The 25,884-nt window shown below is 41.6% G+C and overlaps 1 protein-coding gene across 1 annotated transcript; it reads right to left on the reverse strand.

Moving 5' to 3' along the window:
* Nucleotides 1–392: 392 nt before the first annotated feature.
* LOC306962931 (plastin-3-like) lies at nucleotides 393–24,937 on the reverse strand. The gene is made up of 16 exons (XM_079556309.1): nucleotides 24,829–24,937; nucleotides 17,077–17,145; nucleotides 15,240–15,391; nucleotides 13,310–13,439; nucleotides 10,441–10,573; nucleotides 10,291–10,372; nucleotides 10,062–10,227; nucleotides 8,008–8,147; nucleotides 7,834–7,929; nucleotides 7,580–7,766; nucleotides 6,761–6,839; nucleotides 6,576–6,693; nucleotides 3,115–3,248; nucleotides 2,928–3,051; nucleotides 2,699–2,826; nucleotides 393–859 (listed from the first exon to the last, which is right to left on the reverse strand). The coding sequence occupies exons 2-16, from the start codon at nucleotides 17,135–17,137 to the stop codon at nucleotides 727–729; spliced, it is 1,863 nt and encodes a 620-aa protein (XP_079412435.1). The 5' UTR covers nucleotides 17,138–17,145; nucleotides 24,829–24,937; the 3' UTR covers nucleotides 393–726.
* Nucleotides 24,938–25,884: the final 947 nt, after the last annotated feature.

Raw genomic sequence — 25,884 nt, forward strand, 5'->3', positions numbered from 1 at the left:
TCACATCAAGTTGTGTCTGTAGAGGAGAGGAGTTAATCAGAAAGGAGAGTGTTATCCTTGAATCTAGGAAAAAAACAGTGATTTTGATTAAACTAGCCTCTGTTTAGCTTAGATTTCTCAGGAACCGAGGCAGAATTAAACTGTTTTCACCTATGGAGAGCTTAGAGTCTCACCTTTCAAACTATTACATAGAACACGCTGTGGTGATACAAATATCATGAAAAACTGTCTGGATTGTTGGCACTCAGTGTGCTAGAACACATTGTGAAAACTGACGGTGCAAACGAGGTTGCTTTGCTCCCTTTAGCACCGGTGGATCCGCCTGCTTACATTACAAACCATCACTTTAAAACGATAAAACCGCACTTGAATAATTCCACAGAACGCTGAAATGAAAGAAGCCTTTTATTTGACATCCCTTATGTGATTGTGCAGTGGATTTAATGTCGACAAATGGATCAGAAAACATGGACATTTTCTCCAGCGCTCGTGTAGAAATACATAAATCGACTTTATTCACTAGTTTCATGAAGACGGTGGAAGATCTTAAAGCATTTCAGACGTGGTTTTCCAGCTTTTTGCCTCCGAGCTCTTGTCGGTGTTTGTACAAAATGGCGTCGTCAGTGTAAATGATGATTTGAAAAGGAATTACTAAACAACAAAATGAGTAAAAAATATATTGCCGCTAGCTCTCATCTCTGAGTGTGGTTTGGTTTTGGTCCTGGTTTAGACCTTCTTCAGCCCTCGTCCCATCAGACACGCGAAGATGGTCATCACCATCTTCTGGTTCTCCTCCACGATGTCCTCGGGCAGAGCGTAGACTTTGGCACCGATCTTTCTGGCCATTGAAATCGCGTATCTGGAAGAAAAGGTCGAGATTTACAAAGTGCAGGTTCAGATAATAAAACACACAGGCTCGGTCCCCTCTGCTCCTCCACCTAGACCTGGGATGGTCGAGGAGACATTATTCAGTGGACCTCAGAGCTCTGACAGGATTGAGCAAGGATATCAGCTCTGACAAATAAGGCAAAGCTAATTTAGACATTTAAAAACAAACAAGAGGATTTTAAAAGTAGTCCTGACGAACACACAAGAGTTTCCGTCCATGAAAGAAACCTTTGAAAGCTCTGTCCTCATCCAAGCTCAGAAGATCGTTGAGAATCTGTCACATTTTCTGAACGGTGAATATGAAGTACTCCCATCAAGAAGACGATACAGAGACACAGACCCAAGAGCAACAGATACAAGAACAACAGAGACAAGAACAACAGATACAAGAACAACAGATACAAGCTCTCAATTCTCCCCAACTCTGTGTCTCTTTTGAACAAACTGAAGGATAAAGAGCAGGTGAAGAGTCATAACTAAGATGAACTCAAGTGCTTTATTGTGATTGTAATTGTTTAATATGAATGGTTGTACTGTATGTGTGGCAGCTGCGGGCAATGAGCTCCAGACATTGTTCGGCATCAGGGCTCTCGCAGACTCTCCACCAGAGCCTCAGTCAGTGGGGACTGTGTTCTCCCAATATGTACTAAATCTTTTGGATAGTTTCTCTTTTAATGGATCCAGATTGTGGAACTCTCTGCCCACTGATTTAAAACAGAACAGTTTTTACAGAGGCCTGAAAAAGTGGCTGAAGTCAAGTCAAAGCTGCACACATGTTAACACTGTATGAAATGTATAATGTATAATGTATGTATAATCTAATTATGTGTATTGTTTACTCTTTTGAAAAATGTGTAGCCTCCTATGTACAAGTGTTGCAAATTAGCAGTTTTGCTATAACACTAAAAAACAATGCATCTGGTTTGTCCAATGCAGTTGTTATGTCCATATCAAATAAACTAATAATAATAATAATAAAATATCCTCATTAAGGAAAATAACGTTTATCAATCAATCAAAATCTATTCTCAAAACAACAGGTAGCCAGTGAAGAGACGCAAGCACAGGAGTGATGTGGTCATGTGGTCATGTGGTCATGTGGTCATGTGGTCATGTGGTCATGTGGTCATGTGGTCATGTGGTCATGTGGTCATGTGGTCATGTGGTCATGTGGTCATGTGGTCATGTGGTCATGTGGTCAGGCCAAACTGAAGTGAATAACAAGGACGCTTGTTTTGAATTGGTCAGAGGGAAAGTCGTGCTTCACCTTCCCAAGAAGCCTAAGATTAAAAACGCCAGATCTAACCACTGCGCTCAGCTGCTTTTCCAGCTTAAAGAACTATCAATAAAAACACGAGAGCTTTGCCACAGGACTGAGAACGAGACTCAAGTGGCCGAGGGCAGAGAGACGGAGGTCGACAAAAACAACTATCTCTGTTTTGTCCTGGTTCAAATTTAGAAAATGAAGGTCCTTCACTTCCTGAAGACACTGATGCAAAAGGTGAGTTGATATTAAGGGGAAGAAACGTCATCAAAACAGACAGTAGGACTTACAGAATCAGAGTCTGTGATTCGCAGTTTCATATTTTTGCATTATTTCTAAAAATCCCCCTAGAAACACCTTCAAAAACAAAGTTGAGATGTTGCAAAAGTGTAAAGAAGACCTCATAATGAGAAAGCGAGCCCGAAGGTTTTGTAACATCTGCTCTATATTTCTCCCGACTGTCCGCCACAAAGGGTGAGTTGTCATTTTTCACTCTGACATTAAAAACAGGACGACATCCACAGACGTAGTAAAGTCTTCTCTTACTTAGCGTTGGAGAGCTTGTCCTCGTCCGTGAGTTCGTTTCCCGTTCGGACCAGGTCGAAGTTGATGCTCAGAGGCTGGATGGCGTCGATGAGCTCCACGATGGGCTGGCTGGTGCTGATCGAAGAGTCCTGCAGGAGAGGAAGAAGAAGAGTGTGGAGGTGTGATCGTGTCTGCTCAAGTGCTTTCCACACAAGACACTGCATTAACTGCTTTATGAGACGAAAAATACCTTAAAGCTTCTAATAGTCGACGTCTTTCCGGCTTTTTTCAGAGTTTCATTCACCCACGAGACGATGAGGTCGTCCCCCGCCACCTCGCCGTGACCCAGATCCGACAGCACGTTTAAAGTGTACCTGCGAATCCAAAACATGTATAACGGGGGTCGGAGGATTCGCTCTGACGCTCGTTCTTCTCACCTTCTCATGAGTTGCCAGATCAGGGCGAGAGTGAGCGTTTTATTTCCGTTGTAAAGGTCCTCGCCTCCGATTCCCACCAGCGAGAAGTTGGCTTTGGTTTTGCCCAGTTCCACGGCGTAGTTACAGTTCTCCACCTGAACACAGCACAGACGGCGTCACAACCCCACAGCACGCCTCAGCTTTACCCAAATCTAAAAGCTTCTCAACAGGAACCGACAGACTATAGGCCAGTGTCACAAGCTAAGATCTACAAAACTGATCCCAACTTTTTAAAGTGTTTTTATGACGTGTTTCTGTCGCTCTTTTTGTTGTGTTATGGTTTCTTTTCCAGCACGTTTGTAACTCCTCATTTAAAAGCTAAAAATAAACCACTTTACAGAAAATTCACACTTTTATATTTTAGAGCAATAGAGGATTTGGCAAATATGATAATAACTCAGACAGGAGTTGTTTTTCATCAGTAAAACAGATTTGTATCGACTGTCTCCGCTCAGACTGAAAAGTGGGCGGAGCAGCCAGTGGCGTAGCAAGGGGACCAAGGGCCCTGAGCAAGAATGACGGTAGGGGGCCCTCTGGTGGCTGCTCGGTGTACTGCGCACTGGGAGAGAGGACGTCATTTGGGCAGGAGTTGGTCACCTGACAACTCCCATAGTGCAGTTCTCTGCATGAGTTTCCCTCAGAACAGAAGCTGAGGTTCTTTAGTAGTGATGTGCCGATCGTGTCGAGGCTTCGAAGTGTGTGCCGAGTAATCTAGAGTGACGTTCGAAGCCTCGGGAAGTGGCCGGTACCAGTGTTAATTTTGACAACATATTTTAATTTAGTTTTAGTCTTAGTCTTTTGACTAAAATGTAATTTAATTTTAGTCGAGATTTAGTCAAAAAAATCTTTACAATTTTAGTCTAGTTTTAGTTGACTAAAATTGCATGTCAATTTAGTCGATTAAATTTAAAGGGGCTATATCATGCTATTTTAGCCATTCCAGAGTTAAGTATAGGCATTTATATGATATATTGTACCTCTACCACTATGGAGCACTCATTTTTGTGATAAATATAAGTGTTTTCTGGAGGTATTTTTCAAACCCGGAAGACACAACGCTTCGATTCAGTTAACTCCGCCCCCTCTCTCCGCATATACTTTACCGTAATATAAATAAACAGCAATAAGTGAAAATGCTTCACGATGCAGTTATACGGAGTTGTCATCTGCAACACAGCTTCATAAATGGCTAACACACATGCTAATATGCTAACACACATGCTAATATGCTAACACACATGCTAACACGCGTTTGGATTGACTCACCCTCTGCTCCATTGCTGTTTACATTATGGGACTCGCGTTGGTTATAAAAGTTAATCCACTTTGGTTCTGGCGAAGGTTCACCAAACATCCATCAGTGACAGTCACAGAAAAACAATATTTTGGTTGATAGTCGCTGAATCCCGGAGAAAAAAACAGCTGAGTGGCCTCTTCCTGAAAAAGGTTGAATAAACTCCTCGTCCTCGTAGCCAAACACGCTTCTTTTTCTCCGTGACATGATCGTTAGGTAAGAATAAAGAACAGGTGTGTCCAGAGTAGGTAACGAGCTCCATCTTCAGCTGCAGCGCAAACATGACTGATCTGTTCAGACGCTCAGGGGTGTTTGTATTTTTTTTTTTTTTTTTTTTTTACTCTTTGTTTCTCTCTTACGCCAGAAATAATGAAAAGGCTGGATTTACAAATTAAAATCAGACCGTAAGCATAGAATTAAGACATTACATTACAGACGTCGAGCACTTCCGTTCCGCTGTGACGACACAACTGAACACTCAGTCGTTCACCAGGAGAGGGCGGAGCCTCAGAGAGCAGGATTCAGGAGGATTACTGGGAGCTGCGTGAATGAAGCCACAAACCACTCTGGGGGTGTTTTTGATAAGGAAATAGCATAACAACATGGATAAAAGCTCCAAAAAGTCGATTTTGCATGATATAGGACCTTTAAGACTAATTTAGTCGACTTTGCATTGATAATATTAATTATAATCATATTTAATGTTGTTCCTCTGCTTCATGGAGCTGCTCCACATGAACAAAGCTCAGCTGATCCTTTGGCACAGAATTTACATGATCTGAGGCTCTTTCAGACGCTCAATAGAAGTTTGGATGATTTTAGTCTCTCCTTTTCATTTTTATTTAGTCTTATTTTAGTCGACTAAAATATCTGGACATTTTAGTCATAGTTTTAGTCTCATGAAAAACTTTTAATTTAGTTTTAGTCCAATTTTAGTCGTCAAAAATATGACTTTGACTAAAATTAAGACTAAATATTTTAGTCGACAAAATTAACACTGGCCGGTACCACGTGACTGATTCAGGAAGTGATTCGCGGGTTTGGAGCGCGATTCAAAACAAAAGAGACGATGAAATGAAATGAAATGAAATGGATTCCCCCTCACATAAACAAAGTAACACAAGCACATTTACATCACAACTCTTTCAGCCCCCACCATCTATTGTCAGCACTCAGAATGTCATACATTCTCATGGACCTGTCCCTTTTTAAATCCAGATTAAAGACTCATATTTTCAAACTTGCTTGCTTACTTAGAGCGCACTGAATTGTGTCCAGGTTGCAATCATTTGGTGTTTTTTTCTTTTTATTGTTTGTTTGTAGCACTTTGGTCCCCCTGGTGTTGTTGTAAAGTGCTATAAATGAACTTTTCTTGATCGATTGATACATTTCTCGTCCACATGATGGCGTAGTGGAGCAAAGCACCTTGATGCTTCGAACCATGTGTGATGCAATTGGCTGTGAGGCTTCAATGCTTCATGGGGCTTCATCTTGCCATCACTATTCTTTAGGTCATGAAGAGTGTTACAATAAACTGGTTTCACTTTAGAAATATAATCTGGTGGAGCCGTGAGTAAAAAAGTTACATTAGGGAACCATGACCCACTAAAGCAGCAGCAGGAGGGGGATGAACAGCGCCACAGAGCATTAGTGGAGAGATGATGTAACTGCATCACCAAAATCATTAGGAAGACTGTGTATCAAGCATTTACTGCAGGATTCTGAAAAACGGGTTGGTTCCTGGGCAAGGCCGTGGGACCCCAGGGTGCTGAGGGGGCTGTAGCACCCCCTGTTGGACAGTTTAGGAACGGCAGACAATATTAATAAAAAGGAAATATGCACAGAAAAAGCATATTTGGGGTAAATTTTGTCCCTCAGCACCCCCTAGCTAAAACATCTCCACACGGCTCTGTTCCTGGGGGCCCTTGACTGTCGCTGTAGCATCTCAGAGTCCACACAAGTCTGATAAAACACTGCCCAGAACGAGCTGCTCTGCGGGGGGACAGGACTAACCCGAGGATAACTCAAAACTGCGTGACTGCAGAGAAACACAAGTCCACATATGTCTTTGTCGAGGGAACAACGTGGTTTAAAACTCAAAACATCAATATTCCTTTTCATGCCAGACCTTTTTCATGTTTCCTCCGATCAGCTGCTTGAACGGCCCGCGGTTGACTCGGTCCCAGTTCACTTCAACCTTTGTTTTTTCATAAAGCTGGAAAATCACCATCGCGCTCTGTATATCACTGAGACACAAACACGAGGCGTTATTATCACGGTAAAACTTAAATCTCACGGATCTCTGCCACCGACCTGTACAGATGGTTGACGTGAGGGTTGACTCCGAGCGAGTTCATCCAGTTTCTGAAAGTCCTCTCTTCCCTCGTCTCACCTGGGAATTACATTTCAGATCAAAAACTCACCAAAAACAAGTGGAATGCTGCTCCGGGTTTGTTTCTGAAGAGGGGATAAGATTAAAACATGATTGAGCCTCTTTAACCCCCACCTGAGCCGAGCACGTTTTCTCCAGTTCAGCTTTAACCAAATCTCAACACTTCTGGAAAAAAGTGTCAAAGTAGCGACAAAAAGAAGGTGAAAACGAGGGTGAAAAAATATCGAAAGAGCAACAGAAAAGTGACAAAAAATGTGATGAAAAAATGAAAAAAATCGGTTGAAAAAATGAAAAAAATTGTTGAAAAATGAAAAAAATGTGATGAAAAAATGAAAAAAATCTGTTGAAAAAATTAAAAAAATGTGATGAAAAAAAAAAGATTAAAAAAAAGATTAAAAAATTTTATATTTTATTTATAAGACTTTTTTTTAAAACATTTGGTTTTAAAAAAATTAACAAAAATGTGATGAAAATTGATGACAAAACCAACAAAAATGTGGCAAATACGCAACAAAATGGTCACAAAAGTGACCAAAAAAATGAGAAAAAAGATCGTTCTAGATTAGTTTTGTAGGTCTTAGCTTTCAAATGAGGCGTTACTCTGGCCTGTAGGCTGCGAGCTCCAGTCCAGAAGCTTTTAGATTTGGGTAAAACTCAATTGGACTCGGTTAAGGCGGGGGTTAAGAGGTTAAAGTCAGACATGTTTTACTTCTACACATTTCCGTCCTGTCTGTCCTTACTGTCCACCACGAAGTCCTGGTTCTCGGGCTTGGTGAGCGCCGGGTACTTGTTGAAGAGCGTGGCCACGAACGCCATGTTGAGCTTGGAGTTCCCGCTCACCACGTCGCCCGCGGTAACGAACTGTCGGCAGTCGAGTTTGTCCGCCTCCTTCAGCATGGCCTCCGCACGCTTCGAGTTATCGCCGAGCTGAGCGGAAAAGGGGCGTGGTCAATACTCTGAGGTCTGATGGTTCTCATGAGTGTAACAGTCTCACATAAAGGCCGCTCATGTCGATGTCGATTTTGGGAGCGTCTTCTTTGCTGCCGTCGGGAGCGATGGCGTCGAGGAGGTGGAAATACGCCGTGGAGTCCTGAAGTACACACAGAAACATGCATTATTTACACGAGTAAGAAGCTAAAGCTTTCTGGCTCCATCGCTGAAGTCGCACCTTGACGTCGGAGGAGAAGTTATTGACGGTGATGCCGACTTTCTTCAGATGGAAGTTCATCCAGCGCAGCAGCAGCTCCTCTGGGCTCAGGCGCATCAGGTCCTCCAGAGTCTCTCCCTCCTCCAGGAGAGCTGCCAGCGCTGAAAAACAAGGAAATGCTGTTAAATAACGGGCCGCCAACGCTAAAGAAGAAGAAAATACTGTTAAATAACGGCCGCTAGCGCTAAAAAACAAGAAAATACTGTTAAATAACGGGCCGCCAACGCTAAAAAACAAGAAAATACTGTTAAAAACGGGCCGCCAGCGCTGAAAAACAAGAAAATACTGTTAAATAACGGGCCGCCAACGCTTAAAAACAAGAAAATACTGTTAAATACCGGGCCGCTAGTGCCAAAGAAGAAGAAAATACTGTTAAATAACGGGCCGCCAACGCTGAAAAACAAGAAAATACTGTTAAATAACGGGCCGCCAACGCTGAAAAACAAGAAAATACTGTTAAATACCGGGCCGCTAGTGCCAAAGAAGAAGAAAATACTGTTAAATAACGGGCCGCTAGCGCTAAAGAAGAAGAAAATACTGTTAAATAACGGGCCGCCAACGCTGAAAAACAAGAAAATACTGTTAAATACCGGGCCGCTAGTGCCAAAGAAGAAGAAAATACTGTTAAATAACGGGCCGCCAACGCTGAAAAACAAGAAAATACTGTTAAATAACGGCCTGCCAGTGCTAAAGAAGAAGAAAATACTGTTAAATAACGGGCCGCCAACGCTGAAAAACAAGAAAATACTGTTAAATAACGGCCTGCCAGTGCTAAAGAAGAAGAAAATACTGTTAAGTAACGGGCCGAAGAAAAAAATAATCATGAGTGTATGTCTGTGCGGCAGCTTGGGGCTAATAAAAACAGCCCATTTTCTTTGTCTAACTTGTCAATAAATCCTTCCCGTCGTCCCTCTGCTCTACAAAAAAACTTGCCTTGCCTCTGGGGGTAATACAAGTGTTAATGGGATGAATGGAGGGTCTTTCATCTCCCCCTGGTGTCTCTGACCAGAAAAAACAACTTGCAACTTTGCTGCCACCGGGTCAGAGATGCAATACACACTAATAGAATCATGAAGAAGCTAACAGGCTAACGAGCAAAGCTAACTCTGGGCTAGCACCACTTAAACAGTATTTACAGCCAAGTTTGAGTGAATAAAATGATCTCCATTGTGTAACTGGATGAACAATATCCCTCTGTCCCTTTGTCTTTTCTGTCAGCGTAGTATTTACTCTCACGGACAATTAATGAGTAAAAAAACACAACATGCTACGACACCTGCAGTTGCGCGTGTGGCCTCTAGGGGCAAGAGTTACATAGTTCTGCTTTAAGTTATACTTTATTTATTTCATTTGATGATTCCACGGATATGATGCCCATCTCAAGGGGGATTGGGGAAAAGAAATGGGGAAAAAATGTGCTATGCCTGTAAACTGATAACATTGTAAATGCAATAATGGCATCGCACCAATAAAAAGTTGATAAAAAAAAAAAAAGTTATACTTTATTAATCTCTGTAGAGAAATGTGTTCTCTGCATTTGACCCATCCTCAGTGTCGCTGGGCGACCTGTAGGACCCGTCTCCATGATGTGGAGCCAGGCTGGTGGTGAGAAACACCTGGCTGGAGGATTCACCTATTGCACATGTTTTTACCACTAACCTACGCAGACACAGGGAGAACATGCAAACTCCACACAGGAACTCCACACATTGAACCTGGGACCTTCAAGCTGTGAGGCACGAGCGCTAACCACTGTGCCACCGTGTCTAAGTATGATTCTACACATTAATACATAAATAGCATTAGGATAATAGTTATCATATAAAAATTCCAAAGCCCACAGAGCCCATTGATGCCAGCCGTCCCTGAAGAAAACACAGACATATTTGTGAAATCTCTGAGTGATGTTGACGACGGATTGGACTAAAGTTGGACGATGGAAATCATTGGCTGTGACTGATTCCAGACACTCTGCGGTTTGCCAGGAGGAGTGACTGTGGCAGCAGTAAAAGCACCTTCGTTCTTGCTGAGCTCTATATTGGCGAACAGTCCGATCCGGATGATCTGCCACAGCAGCCCCAGCACCAGGTGAGGCTTCCCCTCCTTCAGGTCCTGCGCCCCGATGTTCACCACCTGGCACCCGATCGCCGACGCAGAGTTCAACGCCAGGTTCAAGTTTTCCTGAGGAGACGGTTCAAAATCAGTCAACAGCGTTCTCTTTTGCTTTGCTTCACACTCTCTCACCTGGATGGTAAAGGCCGTCAGCTTCGTCTTGTTAATCGTCCGCTCATCGATCGTGTCCGGCACAGAGTGGTTTATAAGTTTACTTAAGGAAGAGAATAAGTCAAATTTAGACTTAGACTTAACATTTTAATATCTGTTTAAGGCGTGTACCATAGGATGATTCCGTTGGACAGCGAGGTGAACAGGGCGTTGGTCTCGGGGTTGATCGGTAACACCGGTTTACAGTCCTCGTCATCTTTCAGGCTCACGTTGATGTAGTTGGCAAAGGCGTGACGTTCCTCCTCTGGAATGAGACAGAAAAATAGAACTTCAAGGACAAACAAGGATTATTTTACTGTGATACAGGACGAGGGCTAAACCAGGACTAAAGAAGGTCACAGGCACTAGAAATGAACTAAAACTAGATCAAGACTAAACAAGGACTTCACGAGGATTAAGCCGAGGCCACATTCAGGGTCAGCAAGAAAATGACAAAAGTGTGATGAAAAAATGACAACAAATATGGTTAAAAAATGACAAAAATGTGATGAAAAAATGACAACAAATATGGTTAAAAAATGACAAAAATGTGATGAAAAAATGACAAAAATGTGATGAAAAAATGACAAAAGTGTGATGAAAAAATGACAAAAATGTGATGAAAGAATGACAAACATGTGATGAAAAAATGACAAAAATGTGATGAAAAAATGACAAAAATGTGATGAAAAAATGACAACAAATATGATTCAAAAATGACAAAAATATGGTTAAAAAATGACAAACATGTGATGAAAAAATGACAAAAATGTGATGAAAAAATGACAAAAATGTGATGAAAAAATGTCAAAAATGTGATGAAAAAATGAAAAAAATGTGATGAAAAAATGACAAAAATGTGATGAAAAAATGTCAAAAATGTGATGAAAAAATGAAAAAAATGTGATGAAAAAATGACAAAAATGTGATGAAAGAATGACAAAAATGTGATGAAAAAATGACAAAAATGTGATGAAAAAATGACAAAAATGTGATGAAAAAATGACAAAAATGTGATGAAAAAATGTCAAAAATGTGATGAAAAAATGAAAAAAATGTGATGAAAAAATGACAAAAATGTGATGAAAGAATGACAAAAATGTGATGAAAAAATGATAAAAAATGTGATGAAAAAATGACAACAAATATGGTTAAAAAATGACAAAAATGTGATGAAAAAATGACAAAAATGTGATGAAAAAATGACAAAAATGTGATGAAAAAATGACAAAAATGTGATGAAAAAATGACAAAAATGTGATGGAAAAAATGACAAAAATGTGATGAAAAAATGACAAAAATGTGATGAAAAAATGAAAAAAATGTGATGAAAAAATGATAAAAAATGTGATGAAAAAATGACAAAAATGTGATGAAAAAATGATAAAAAATGTGATGAAAAAATGATAAAAAATGTGATGAAAAAATGATAAAAAATGTGATGAAAAAATGACAACAAATATGGTTAAAAAATGACAAAAATGTGATGAAAAAATGACAAAAATGTGATGAAAAAATGATAAAAAATGTGATGAAAAAATGACAACAAATATGGTTAAAAAATGACAAAAATGTGATGAAAAAATGACAAAAATGTGATGAAAAAATGACAAAAATGTGATGAAAAAATGACAATATGATTCAAAAATGACAAAAATATGGTTAAAAAATGACTAAAATGTGATGAAAAAATGACAAAAAATATGATTCAAAAATGACTAAAATGTGATGAAAAAATGACTAAAATGTGATGAAAAAATGACAAAAATGTGATGAAAAAATGACAAAAATGTGATGAAAAAATGACAAAAATGTGATGAAAAAATGACAACAAATATGATTCAAAAATGACAAAAATGTGATGAAAGAATGACAAAAAATGTGATGAAAAAATCATAAAAATGTGATGAAAGAATGACAAAAATGTGATGAAAAAATGATAAAAATGTGATGAAAGAATGACAAAAATGTGATGAAAGAATGATAAAAATGTGATGAAAAAATGACAACAAATATGATTCAAAAATGACAAAAATGTGATGAAAGAATGACAAAAAATGTGATGAAAAAATCATAAAAATGTGATGAAAGAATGACAAAAATGTGATGAAAAAATGATAAAAATGTGATGAAAGAATGACAAAAATGTGATGAAAGAATGATAAAAATGTGATGAAAGAATGATAAAAATGTGATGAAAAAATGATAAAAATGTGATGAAAGAATGATAAAAATGTGATGAAAGAATGCAAGCGAGGACCAAAAGACTAAACCAGGATTATTCTATATATTATAGCAGTAATTTAATAGTAACGAAGGAGTCGGTCCAAAGAGCCGCCTCTTTTAAGTGAACAGAAGTGACAGAGAATGGCAAAGACTAAAGGAGTAAGAATGGGGTCGGAGAGAGAGAGATAAAAAGGAGGTTAAAATCTTGCACCTGCACCCATGCGTAAGGAACGAACCAGCTGTTTACACAAAATCAAGATCTTTACAAACTTAATCTAAACCATAAATGTAGTCAGCGCATCTCTAGTCACTTCTTCTTTGAGAAAGATCTGCCTCATAGTTTAGTCTTTTTGGATAGATAGAGTTAGTAGCTGGGTTTGTGGAGTGAAAAGTACACAATGCGATCACATGAGCAGAGGCGTTTTCAGACCTTTTCCTCATGTGTATTAGCTCAATGCAAAAGCAGAAGTATAGGAGTCCTGCTAAAGTTTTGACTGCAGTGATGTCTGGTGTCTATAGATTCCTCTCTCAGCACAAGGAGCACCAGCTACAGACGGGACAAGAGTGGAACGGGGGCGGAGCTACAGGCAGCAGAGGGACTGGGGAGAAACTATGGGGGAAAGGATTTTGACTGTAATTAAAATAGTACATACGTGAAACTAATACCAGCTTTGTGTGTGGCGAGAGAGCGCACGACTGCCCCACCGTGTCGCTCACTTATTCGGGAATAAGACAGACTGAGACAGATCTAAACCTGGACAGATCTCGGACTTGCCTCCGATGGTGTGGGTGGTTCCGGCGCTGGAGATTTCACTGGTTCCTCCGATCGACACCATTCCCTCCTTCTGTTTCAGAGCGCTCTTAAACGCCGAGGCCATTGGGTTGTCCTTAACATCGCGGAACATCTGGACAAACAAGAACGTTACACATCATGAATGAGAGATAACATAATAATAACGTCTGATAACTCTGCCAGCGCTCATTTCTTCTGCCAGATGGGGATCAGGATCGTGCAGGAGAATTTCTGAAACCTGAATGAATGACCCAAAATAAACCATACCAACTTTGTTTATAAAGCACTTTGAAAACTTTACATGTGGTCGAAGTGACACACGACGCAAAACAAAACATTTACATTATGCAAAACGTGAAAGATACAGAGGGCATCTTTGGAAGTGCCCATATAAGGACATGTTTGAAGCAGCCAGAGGGAAAACAAAGACGAGAAAAAAATGAACTTTCTCCCATTCCTCCACCATTACTGTAACAATATCTGAATAATGAATATATTTCTCCAATAAATACAGATACAAAGACATGGAGAGAAGCAAAGTGGTTCAACAGGCCATAAATACTTAAAAAACAGACGACGTTAACCAGGAAGCTAATCTTTTTTTCTTAAGATGGGGGAAAGGCCAGTTAATGAAAAGTGGCTCAACCAAACAACCGTATACCTGACCCATAGAAATAATATACAAGAGATAACCGGTTATCCATTCAGCTCCATTCATAGTAATGATCCCTTATGTCCTGTGAAATTAACATGGCTGCTCAATCTCCTCCTACGAAGCCTGTTCCTTAAAAGGGCAAAAAGGCGGGAAGCCGGACCGGCTACGAGCCTCCACAGAGCTCCACAGCCTGTCAATCACAGATATAGGCTTCCACTTTTTATTGCTGATGTACAAAAACCAGTGTGGTTAATAATATGACACCGACCACAGCGCTGTCACGTGGGTCACAGCCATTTTTAGAAAAAATAAAACTCTTTGGAGCAAGTGCTAGGGAGGTGTTAAGTCACCATAGGGACTGTTTACCATGTGTCTTTTGGAGTCGTTAGGGGGTGATATTACAGCAATGTCAGCTCCCATGAAGACCAGAGAGAAGCGCTTTCCTCGCCCATTGACCTGACCCTAAGCCTAACCTTAAAGGGACTGGATTCAAGTTGGTCATTTTATACTCACTACTGCCACTTCAGGTCTTACGTGTAACTACAGCTTCTATATTAAGCTCGTGCATGACGGCACTTCGGACACGAAGTAACACCTTTGACAGTGAGTGACAGTGCAGGATTTTAGAGGCAGTTTAGGGGGAACATTTAGGGGGAGGAAAACATTTTAAACCCGTCAACAAAAGGTGTCTTTCAAGCGTTAGTACGAATCTGAATCAGAGAGTCAATATGCAAATGTGGCCTTCACTATCTTGGGAAAAAAATGTTGCAACCAGGAAGCTACGTTAGCTTCGTGCTACATATGCTAACGTTAGCAACGAGTGCAGTTCTCTACATCTACAGAACATGCTGTAAAAAAAAATATTTGGACCCGATTTTGCCTCGACTTTCTTGTGTGTGATAGTTTGCGTGGCCGCCCTGAACTGTCCCGCCCCTTCTCTCCTATTAGTTTACACAGAACTGGAGAAGTCGAGATAAAATCATTTCTACACGAATACAAAGCTGTTTTTAGGCCGCGCAGAGAAACAGTGCAGCGTCGACTTGTTGGTGCAAATGAACATTGGACATTTTACACAAATCTACTAAACATTAGATTTTAGCGGCGAACACTTTCCCTGGTGGGCGGGGCAGAATAAGGTGAATAGATGGCTAAATTGTGATTCCCATGTGCGGTTTTCTCCCCCCCTCGACTCGGCCACGACCCCCTGATTGGTACAAAAGTGTCTGCTCATGTTGGTGCAGAGTCGGTGTTACCTACTTCGGTGAACTCGTCCAGGCTGATGCGACTGTCCTTGTCCCGGTCCAAGGTCTCCAGCAGCTCGCGGACCTTGTACCCGGGCATGGGTTTGCCCAGCTCCTGGAACAGCCCCTGGATCTCCGACGCCGTGACGTAGCCATTGCCGTCCACGTCTGCGAGGGACGGACAAAACAACAAGGAAAAAAGCAATGAAAAAACAAGAAGAAAACACGACAAAAAAGTTACCATCAGTTTTGTAGGTCTAAGCTTTCAAATGAGGTGTTGCTCTGCCTATAGTCCATAAGCTCCAGCGGAAAAGCTTTTAGATTTGGGTAAAACTGAACTGGCGGGGGTTAAGAGGTGCCCTGTCCCAACCTCATAAATCAATAAATAAATACTACAACCATTTAGTATGTTGAAGATAAAAAAGATGAAAAAGAGCAAAATTACCCAGAGTTTGGCCTGAAATGCTAACAAACGATTAGCAGCGCTAGCATAATTCAATATAATAATTCTACTTCTCTATCCCTTTCAGTGCCTGAGATATCGTTTTTTTTATCGGAGCTAGATCAGCCGATATCCGATATTCTAAAATCCCAATTATTGTATATAGTAGGGATGTCACGGTTACCGGTGTCGCGGTAAACCCCGGTAAAAATGTTGACAATAATAATTACCGTCTTGTTTTAAAAAAAATACATTATCTCGGTGGATTACGGCGCCCGCGGTTTAGGCAAAGTGAGCCTCATGAGCCGCCGTCTCCTCTGCTGAAGCTGCCGCAGGCGCCTCTGTAGCTACAACCAAAACTAAACTTTCTCCAAGCTGGAATCATGTCCGAGACGACAGCGCAGGATCAGCCTCAGAGACCGAGCCTGAAGTCTGGACATGTTTGTGTGTTTTAATAAAGCTGAAGGACAGTTGATAGAGACAGTTTTCCTGTTTGTGGAACGTGCAGGAAAAAGTGTCTCTAAAGCAGCAACACTTCGAACCTCTGACTCTCCTGCGTGACCGTCTCCCTCTATAGCAGTAAGCTAACGTTAGCGTGACCGTCTCCCTCTATACCAGGAAGCTAACGTTAGCGCTTTAGCTGAAATGCTGATGTGGCACTTTGGGTTGAAGGAGAATGTAACGAGTCGCCCCATAGTGCGGCCACAGCGCCACCGCCAGCATAAGCCGTGTCCGGATACCTCCGCACAATGACACAATGCATTACGGGGCTCCCAGAGGCAGATTCAGTCTCGCCGCAGTTTTATGAATTTAATAATGTTCATTGTCTGAGGCATTTTCCCAAATCTGCAAAGCAAAAGCTCACTGGAAGGAAACAAACTGAGAACAATTTTCCTGATATAGACGGTTTATCTTTAAAACTCTTATTCTTCGTTTCTGGCGCCATAAATATTACTTGTAATACCCTCGAAACGATCAACAACACATTGTTAGAGTTCCTTTACTATGATGTGAAAAGGCTTTGTCTGTATTTTTTTTTTTTTATGTAACAAGCACTGTTAAACTTTTTTGAAACTATTTCAGTTTGTGTAGAACTATCAATGCTTTCTGAACATATTAACACACATTGAAAAAATACCGCGATAAAACCGAAAACCGTGATAATTTTGGTCACAATAACCGTGAGGTAACATGTTCATACCGTGACAGGCCTAGTATATAGTTAAAACTAAAGGTTCGATTTTTCGATTTCTTTTTGTTAAACCATGACCTAGTGTGGACGGCTCTCAGTCATTTTATAAAAGCCAACGTAGGAAAAGATATAACAGCTGTGAGAAGGTCTTGCCACATGTTGAGCAGCTGTTTTAGAGGCATTCACATGTTTATTGATCCCTTATGGAGCAGCACTTACCCACGTTTTGGAAAGCCACCCTCACCTCCTCCAGCTCGTCCTGCGTGAACTCTCGGGGCATCTTATCACCTGCAGAACAACCACATATCGAGTTACACATTTACATTGTCGCAGTGTGTGGCTACTATGTAAATCAATGGGCAGCATTCTCACGTTGGACTATAATATACCGACTAACATGCTTCATGCTTTATGCTGCAGATTTGCCTTATTCAAATCATGTTCCTCGCATTAAAAAAAACACAAACAGCCTTTGTAACTAACACCACTAAAGCGTGACCTTCAAACTTTACGGAGCATTTGCATCTCCAAACAGGAAGTCCTCCATACACAAGACACATTAGTGCAGTCGATGAGTATCCAGAAATGTTCCTGTACATGTATTGCTATTTCAAGATGATTAGTATATAACATAGTACAGCAATATCGAGAAGTAGAGGGTAAAAAAAAGACAGATTTGTGAGAACTGCGACATATTTTGTATAAATGGACAGATCGGTTACTTAGATTGGATTATGAAACGTGCCCACGGTTCACAAATCAAACGTTAGATCAAATAAAGATAGTTTTCAGGTTAAGCCCAGTTAAGGGAAAAACTACTGAATAAGAACGTTCCACATTATTAAGCAGATCATCATTTTCAAGCAATATGGTAAAGAAAAAGGATCTCTCTGCTGATGAAAAGTGTGAAATAGTTGATTGTCTCGGTCTAGGTATGAAAACTTTCGATATTTCATGAAAGATTAAGCGTAATCATCACACTGATAAGAGATTTGAGGACGGTTTCTGCCAGACAAACACATCAGATTAAGAGAACAGCTGCTACAAAGCTGGAGTCTCCCGGACATCGAGGTGTAGGACCCTCCAGAGGCTGCAGTGTCCGGCCTCCCCTAAACTGTTAATTGAAGCTGAAATACATGAGGACTCATTTTCAAACAGTCTTGTTCACTGATGAGGCCGTGTGACCCTGGATGGTCAGATGGATGGAGGAGTGGATGGTTGGTGAATGGCCACAATGTCCCAACAAGGCTGTGCCGTCAGTAAGGAGGGGGCGGAGTCATGTTTTGGGCTAGAATCATGGGGATCCCTGAAGGTGCTACTACAAGCAAATCAGCTGAGCAGACCCGTCACAGCAACACCACATGATGCCTCTGAGGAAGGACACAGCTGTAGCCGAAACTGTCAGGTACAAGAATCAACATAGATAGAGGCAGGGGCGGACTGGGACTGAAAAGTGGCCCTGGACTCTGACCAGCCTGACCCAAATTAACGTAAATGCGACACTTCCACAAAGACATATTCTAACCTCTTGCCCCCCCGTCTTAACTGAGTGCATTTTCTCCAGTTCAGCTGTACCCAAGTCTAAAAGCTTCTTGACTGGAGAGCAACGCCTCATTTGAAAACAATGGCCTACAAAAGTGATTGTAAGTTTTTGTCACGTTGTTGCTGCATTTTTTGTCATGTTTTTTGTACTTTTTGTTGTTATTCATTACTTTTTTTGTGGCGTGTTTTCCTTAAATTTTTTGGTCACTTTTTCTGGCTTTTCCACTGCCTTGTCATCTGGTTTTCTGCACTTTTTCTTGGCACTTTGGCTTTTTTGTTGCCTTTTTAGATTGCTTTGTTGATGTATTTTCATCACGTTTTTTTTTGTCACATTTTTGTTCTGTTTTCATCCTCATTTTCGGCGCTATTTCAATGCTTTTCTTTCAAGTTTTTAGTTTCGGGTAAAGCTCGGTTAAGGCGGGGGGGAAGAGATTGAGGAGAAAACTGAGAGGCCAGACCGGTGGCCCTAGAGCCAGTGGCCCTTCTGTGCTCTTCCAGAATGGACATGTGACCAGTCCGCCCCTGGATGGAGGGGTGTGTCGGAGGTGCACTGTGAGGCGAAAGAGGTGCCGAGCTCATCTGTTCACAGCTCACAATCCAGAGCTCTATTGAGTCTTTGGTATAAATACAGCGGCTTAAACGTTGTGTGCTTTGACTGCCACATCCATTATGACTGAAATCCAACGCCACATTAATTACGTTTCTGCGTTTACACGGCGAACCACCGCCCGGCGCTCAGACACTTTCCCCGTCTGCGGTCGTGTATCCGGATACGTCTCTGCTGTGCCAGACGAGCTCGGGTTTCAGGAGAGCGCATAAACAAATGCGACCTGCCTCCATGCAAAACCATTCGTCTGGCGTGTCAGGCAAACTGGCCCCGCGGAGGGGAATCAACGCCGGATTACACCGACGTACAAACGTAGAAAACATACTGATGGAAGCCTGTAACAAACGCGGCCGCAGGTGTCCAGGGACTGTTATCTCGCACCTGGGGATTTGGATAATGAACACGCAACAAGGAACACCTGTGAACACACGTGTAAACAAATGTATGCAAAGGCGGCCACAGTAAATGTAGTTTACCACCTATTTATTGTGTACATATATTTCTTAAGAATCCGTTGACAGTCAGGTGGTTGTCCAGTGCCCAGTTCCCCCATCCCGCCCCCCAAACTGGAGCTGTGTTTCGACCCACTCGCTCCCAAGAAATCCTTTCCTCGCCTCTCGATCTCTTGCTAAACTTAATCCTTTCGTTGCAGAATAAAAACACTCGCCATAGCTTCTCTACAAACTACTGGAGATTTGGTTCTAGCTGTAAAGATGTGTTTGAGATTGTTATCAAATACCTGCTAAAAGGTAAGGCCCCTGCCAAGTAAGACTCTTATTTACCGATTCTTAAAATTAGATTAGATTAGATAGAAAAAACGTTATCAATATTCTCCAACTGCTCAGTCTATGCCGCAACAGAAGCGTCACATTCATTTCTGTTGTTTTTGCGGTGGCTGCACCAAAACTATAGAATGAGCTGCCATTAGACAGGTTTCTTCTGTGCCTGTTTTGAAATCCATCCATCCATCTTCTTCCACTTTTCCGTTGCCGGGTCGTGGGGGCTGTTGGAGCTGTCCAAATCACATTGCACCAGCCTCTTATGGCTCCTCCTGCAGGTGGTGGGTCCACAGAAGGACGGCCTCAGGGTTCTACCCGGGCCTGTTGGCCTCTCATAAGGGGCTTCTGAACCGCTCTTTGCCTGACCCGTCACCTATAGGACCGGTTTGCCCTGGGAGACCCTACAGGGGCACGAAGCCCCGACAACAGAGCTCCAGGATCATTCAGGTGCTCAGACCCTCCATCACGTTAAGGTGACGGTTGCAGGAGGGGCTGTTTTGAAATCTCTTCTTAAAATGCACTTTTGCCTTTGACACAGCCTGAGATTTTGACATTTAATCAGATTTTAGTTTATATATTTGATTTCTGTTTGACCTTTCTAGCACACTGGTCCACCTAGCTTTAAATAATGCATTATAAATAAAGTGGTCGCTGCCATTTGTAAAACAACTACACTGTCGTCTGGGATCTCTTTTATCTCCCTGAGTTCAGATGGGCGTGACTGAAAGGTAGATTAACCAATGAGACAAAAATGGTCTGTTGTGTCTAGGGCTGTGTACAGTTAAACCAGACATGCCCAAAGTCCGGCCTGCGGGCCAATCGCGGCCCTGACGTTACTTAATGTGAGGAGTTTACAGGAGAAATAGCACATGTTGCTTTGTTTTGCTTCTGCATCGCTGAGGAACCTTTGAGATCAGGAGCCTTTACTTTCACCACATCATGGACGACTTTGGAACTAAAGCTGAGCCGCCTTTGTCTCCAGCTCACCTGTTCCAGCATGTTGCCTTTAAAGGAAGAGGAGAGGACGAAGAGCAGCAGATTTACCTATACATTTACCTATATTTACATGGATGTTTTAGGTGTATTGTTGAGATCAATAAGGAAGCAGCTACTGTTGGACATGGTTGTTTGGCTTCACTCTTCACACATTTTTCAGATTTTCTAAACTAAAAGTCCAGAGGTCATTTTCACACCTTCAGGGATCCTAAAGGGGCCGACCAGCTCTCTACCCATGATTCTGGCCCAAAACATGACTCCGCCCCCTCCTTACTGACGTCACAGCCTTGTTGGGACATGGTGGCCATTCACCAACCATCCACTACTCCATTGATCTGACCATCCAGGGTCACACGGCCTCATCAGTGAACAAGACTGTTTGAAAATGAGTCTTCATGTATTTCTGGTTTATGCACAACTGCAGCCTCTGGAGGGTCCGACACCTTCATGTTCCGGAGACTCCAGAGGCACCAGCAGCTTCAAATACCTGTCTACTGTTTTTGTAGCAGCTGTTCTCTTAATCTGATGTGTTTGTGCACATAAAATTAGTGTTTGTGCTCACTTGGTTTTTGAGATATTGATCATTGATTGGTAATTGGCTCGGGTCTTGGTCCTGGTCTGATCTTTGTTCAGGTCTTGGTCTGGTCTTGGTTTGGTTCTTAGTCTTGATCTTTGTTCAGGTCTTGGTTTGGTTCTTAGTCTTGATCTTTGTCCGGGTCTTTGTTCGGGTCTTGGTCCGATCTTGTTTCGGGTCTTGGTCTTTGCTTAGTTTTAGTCTGGGTCGTGGTTCGGATCTTGGTCTGGGTCTTGGTTTTAGTCTGGGTCTTGGTTTTAGTCTGGGTCTTGGTTCGGGTCTTGGAAAAGTTGAAAACTGCTGAAAATCAGGAAAAAGACGGAAGTTTAATAAAAGATAAAGAACATGAAAACCAATTATTGATGCTGAAGGATTCACAGTCGATCAATATCTCAAAAACGAAGTGCGCACAAACGAAGGTGGGGGGGCTGATCAATGACCAATCAATGATCAATATCTCAAAAACAAAGTGCAGGATTGTAGGGCAGTTGTGGTGAACAGGTCTGAGCTCATTCTACACATTTGGACATGGAGGAACATGTAGGGGGAGGAAAATACTAAGCGTCTAATGTATGTAATGTATGTAATGTATGTATGTATAATGTATGTCCTTCATTCAGTGCACTGAGTCTTTGTATTTGAGATTCCACTACGGCTCTCTCTCTTTTATGGATATGTCTGTATACCTGTTTGTGGGCGGTCACTTACATGGGTCACCATTAAGACCACCTGGTTACACTCTCCGAAACGAGCAGATTGGTAATTGGTCAAATGCCAAACCGGATGTGCGTCAGCGTCCGCCATGATAAGAAGCCTCCGAATTGGTCTGTCAGTTAGGAAGGAGTTAGGAAAAGGAGCCTCAATGCTAACTATCATAGCTACTTTAGCATAGGGTCCTCTGGTGCTAACTATCATAGCCACTTTAGCATAGGGTCCTCTGGTGCTAACTATCATAGCCACTTTAGCATAGGGTCCTCTGGTGCTAACTATCATAGCCACTTTAGCATAGGGTCCTCTGGTGCTAACTATCATAGCCACTTTAGCATAGGGTCCTCTGGTGCTAACTATCATAGCCACTTTAGCATAGGGTCCTCTGGTGCTAACTATCATAGCCACTTTAGCATAGGGTCCTCTGGTGCTAACTATCATAGCCACTTTAGCATAGGGACCTCTGATGCTAACTATCATACCCACTTTAGCATAGGGTCCTCTGGTGCCAACTATCATAGCCACTTTAGCATAGGGTCCTCTGGTGCTAACTATCATAGCCACTTTAGCATAGGGTCCTCTGGTACTAACTAACCAGTGATTAGGAGCTATGTGCCATCCCATAAGCCAGTGGTTCTCAACCTGGGGGTCGGGACCCCCAAGGGGGTCGCGAGACAAATTTGGGGGGTCGCCAGATCATTTGAATAAAACATACATATTTTCATTAGCATATAATCTAATATTTTATTGTAGCATGTGTTATGTGCTATTTTACCAGAGTGCTGTTATTTGTTTGTAGTTTGATGAATTTTATTTCAACCATTTGTTTTTTAAGAATTATGTCAGCTAATGTTTCTATTTCTCACGGAGTGACCCGGGCGGGGGTCACAAACCCCTTTACCTGTTAAAATGGGGGTCGCGGCTCCAAAAGGTTGAGAACCACTGCCATAAGCCACCGCCCAGTCCTTTTTAAAGTTCTTGTAAAGTGAAGCTCTTGTTCACTGGTAAATGGTCTCAACTTGTTCAGTGTTTTTTCCCGACGCACACAAATTCACGCTCTCGTTCATCCACCAGCGCACACAGCCCTTTTTAAATCTGCAATCTGCCTTTCATTGTTCACACCGAGACACAAAACACCAGAGACACAATGTTTACACTTTTGAGACAATTCTAAAGGCGTGTCTCTTTGCAGACACTGTTACAACTGACCCACTACTGTCTGTTTCAGGATTTATATTTGGTTCATTCTACAGCCAACACGTCTGAGAGTCACAGCTCCAAAGATCAGACATTTACAGTTCATCATTTAGAGCAGGGGTAGGCAACGTCAGACCCGGGGGCCAAATCCGGCCCTCCAGCACAGAACCTCTGGCCTTCAAGGTGATTTTGAGAAACATTATGACACAAACCAGAAAGTACTTCAACATTTTTAAGGTTAAATGGGAGAAATACTGTCAATACACACAATTAGGTCATATCATGTACAACTCTGGCATTTGTTGAAAGTGCACTGAAAAAAAAAAAATATATATATATATATAGAAGAAATGACAGAAACCATTTTGAAATAAGAGATTCAATCTAAAGTTTGAGTAGATTTGGTCTGGTCTTAGTTTAGATAAAACATCTTATCGCCAATGGAACAAGTCATTATTCTCTTAACCTCTTACCACCCGCCAAAACCAAATGCATTCTCTCCTCTTTGCCATTGTCGTCACTTTTATTTCCCTCAAGTTTTTTTGTCACTTTTTTATGGCACTTTTGTTACTTTTTTGTTACTTTTTTGATACATTTTTGTCAAATTTTTTGCTGGATTATTGTCACTTTTTGGCTGCTCTTTTGTCACTTTTTTGCTGGATTTTTGTCACTTTTTTTGCTGGATTTTTGTAATTTTTGTCAATTTTCATCCTCGTTTTTTGGCGCTATTTTGAAGAAGCTTTTAGATTTGGAGAATTTGGAGAACAGGAGAAAACATGTTCAGGTGGGAGTTAAGAGGTTAACAGACTGTACTGTATAATTTCATGTGAAAAACAAAAAAAGTTCATTTGTCTGATTTCAAATTGGGTTTCATGCTTGTTCCATTGGCATCAGCATTTGTATCTTTATCTTAGATTAGACTCAACATAAAGAACCTTTATTCAAGCAATTTTAAGTCATTTATCTCATTTAACATGGTCATTTTTCCAGTGTAGTGCTTTACTTTGGCCTAAAACTGGCGGCTTCGGCCCTCGGTCTTTTCACAATGAAAAAAACTGGCCCTCGGTTAAGAAAACTTGCCTACCCCTGATTTAGGGGTTACATTTCCCAACTTATTGCACTAGGTCAAATGCTGCGTTACCGCCTTCGCCCTAAAGATGGCGCCATACTTGACTCTCCTCCAGTGCACCTTTAAGGATAAACTACATAAATCTGACACAAAGCTCCTGTCATCTCACTACATTCAACACACACAGACCTGCAAAAGTAAGTGGACTCCGCAAAATAAGCAAAACCTCTCACTAACTTCAGCCAAAAACTAGGAAAAGGAAATGAAATAAGTCTCCTAAAATATCTTAAATTACAAGTCTACAGTCTTGCACACAAAATGGCTCTGATGAAAGTGCTCAAACAAACAGCCTCCATCACATTTAGTCTGAATGATTTAATGAAAGTCCAGTGGGAATTTAGAGGAATTTGCCAGGTGCGTTTGAGGACGTCTCCACACTCCGCTTCCTCCCCCCGCAGGAGCAGAAACACCCTCACCCTCTCTCCCCCTCGCGTCTTACCTGGAGCCTGGCGCGGTCCTGTCCTGAGTCTTCCCCGGGAAAAGTGTTGTCCAGAGCGGGTGGATCCAGGCTGCTCCGCCGCCACCGCGCAGTTTTTCTCCAGAGGACACCGCCCCGTGCGCGGACAAGCCCCGCCTCCGCCTCCGCCGCGCCTTCACGCGCTTCATCCACATCAGGCTCTTGGAAATGTGTAAAACCAGGCCCTAAACTCACTTAATTCACTCCTTTATTGTGCGTTAAGTTAAATATTAATTGTTCAAAATCCTCCCTAACTTTCCTTTTTATGCTCATTTGAAAGCTAAGACCTACAAAAGTGACAGGTGGAAGTTAAGAGGTTAATACTTTTTAATGCAATTTTGAATCATCAAAAACTACATTTTAATGCCGCAAATGAACAACAGTGGAAAGAGAATTGGAGAAAACTGGTTCAGAAGCTTGACAGTGTGTGTGTGTGTGTTCTTGTACTTACGACATTGTGAGGACCAGTGGGAGTTTTTAACCAACAGAGTGAGGACATTTTTGAAAAGTGAGGACATTTTGGGTGGTCCTCATTTCTCTGAAGGACTGTTTGAGGGTCAATTGTGTGGTTTTAGGTGTAGCTGCAGTCAAGGCAGATTTAAATATTTTATTTCATAATTTAATTGTTGATTAAAAAGGACAAATAATTCATATAAGACAATACAGTTCATAATTAATACTTAATATTTCATTGGTTTTTCATTTCTTAAAAATTGTGTAAATAGGGGAGAACGTATTTTTGGTTCCGCTTTAATTTGAGTTGCTACGGGGACAGCATAGGCGTGGCACAGAGCAACATGAGGCCACCGGCACCCACATGAAGCAGAGTCCGAGAGAGAAGCCAATTAACATTTGAACTTTATTTCCTTGGAGTTTAAGCGGCCAATGAGGTATTTTATTGAAGCTGTGTGATATTTGTGTGATTATCTGTGAAATTATTTTAAGTTTTATTGTCTTTACTTTTTAGTTCTGATGGCATTGTACTGGCATGATTAAGGCATGTGAAGACATGATAGCCAAATAAATGTCTGTGGAAAC

This window comes from Gobius niger (genome assembly GCF_951799975.1).
Source record: "Gobius niger genome assembly, chromosome: 5".
Classification (NCBI taxonomy): Eukaryota; Metazoa; Chordata; class Actinopteri; order Gobiiformes; family Gobiidae; genus Gobius; species Gobius niger.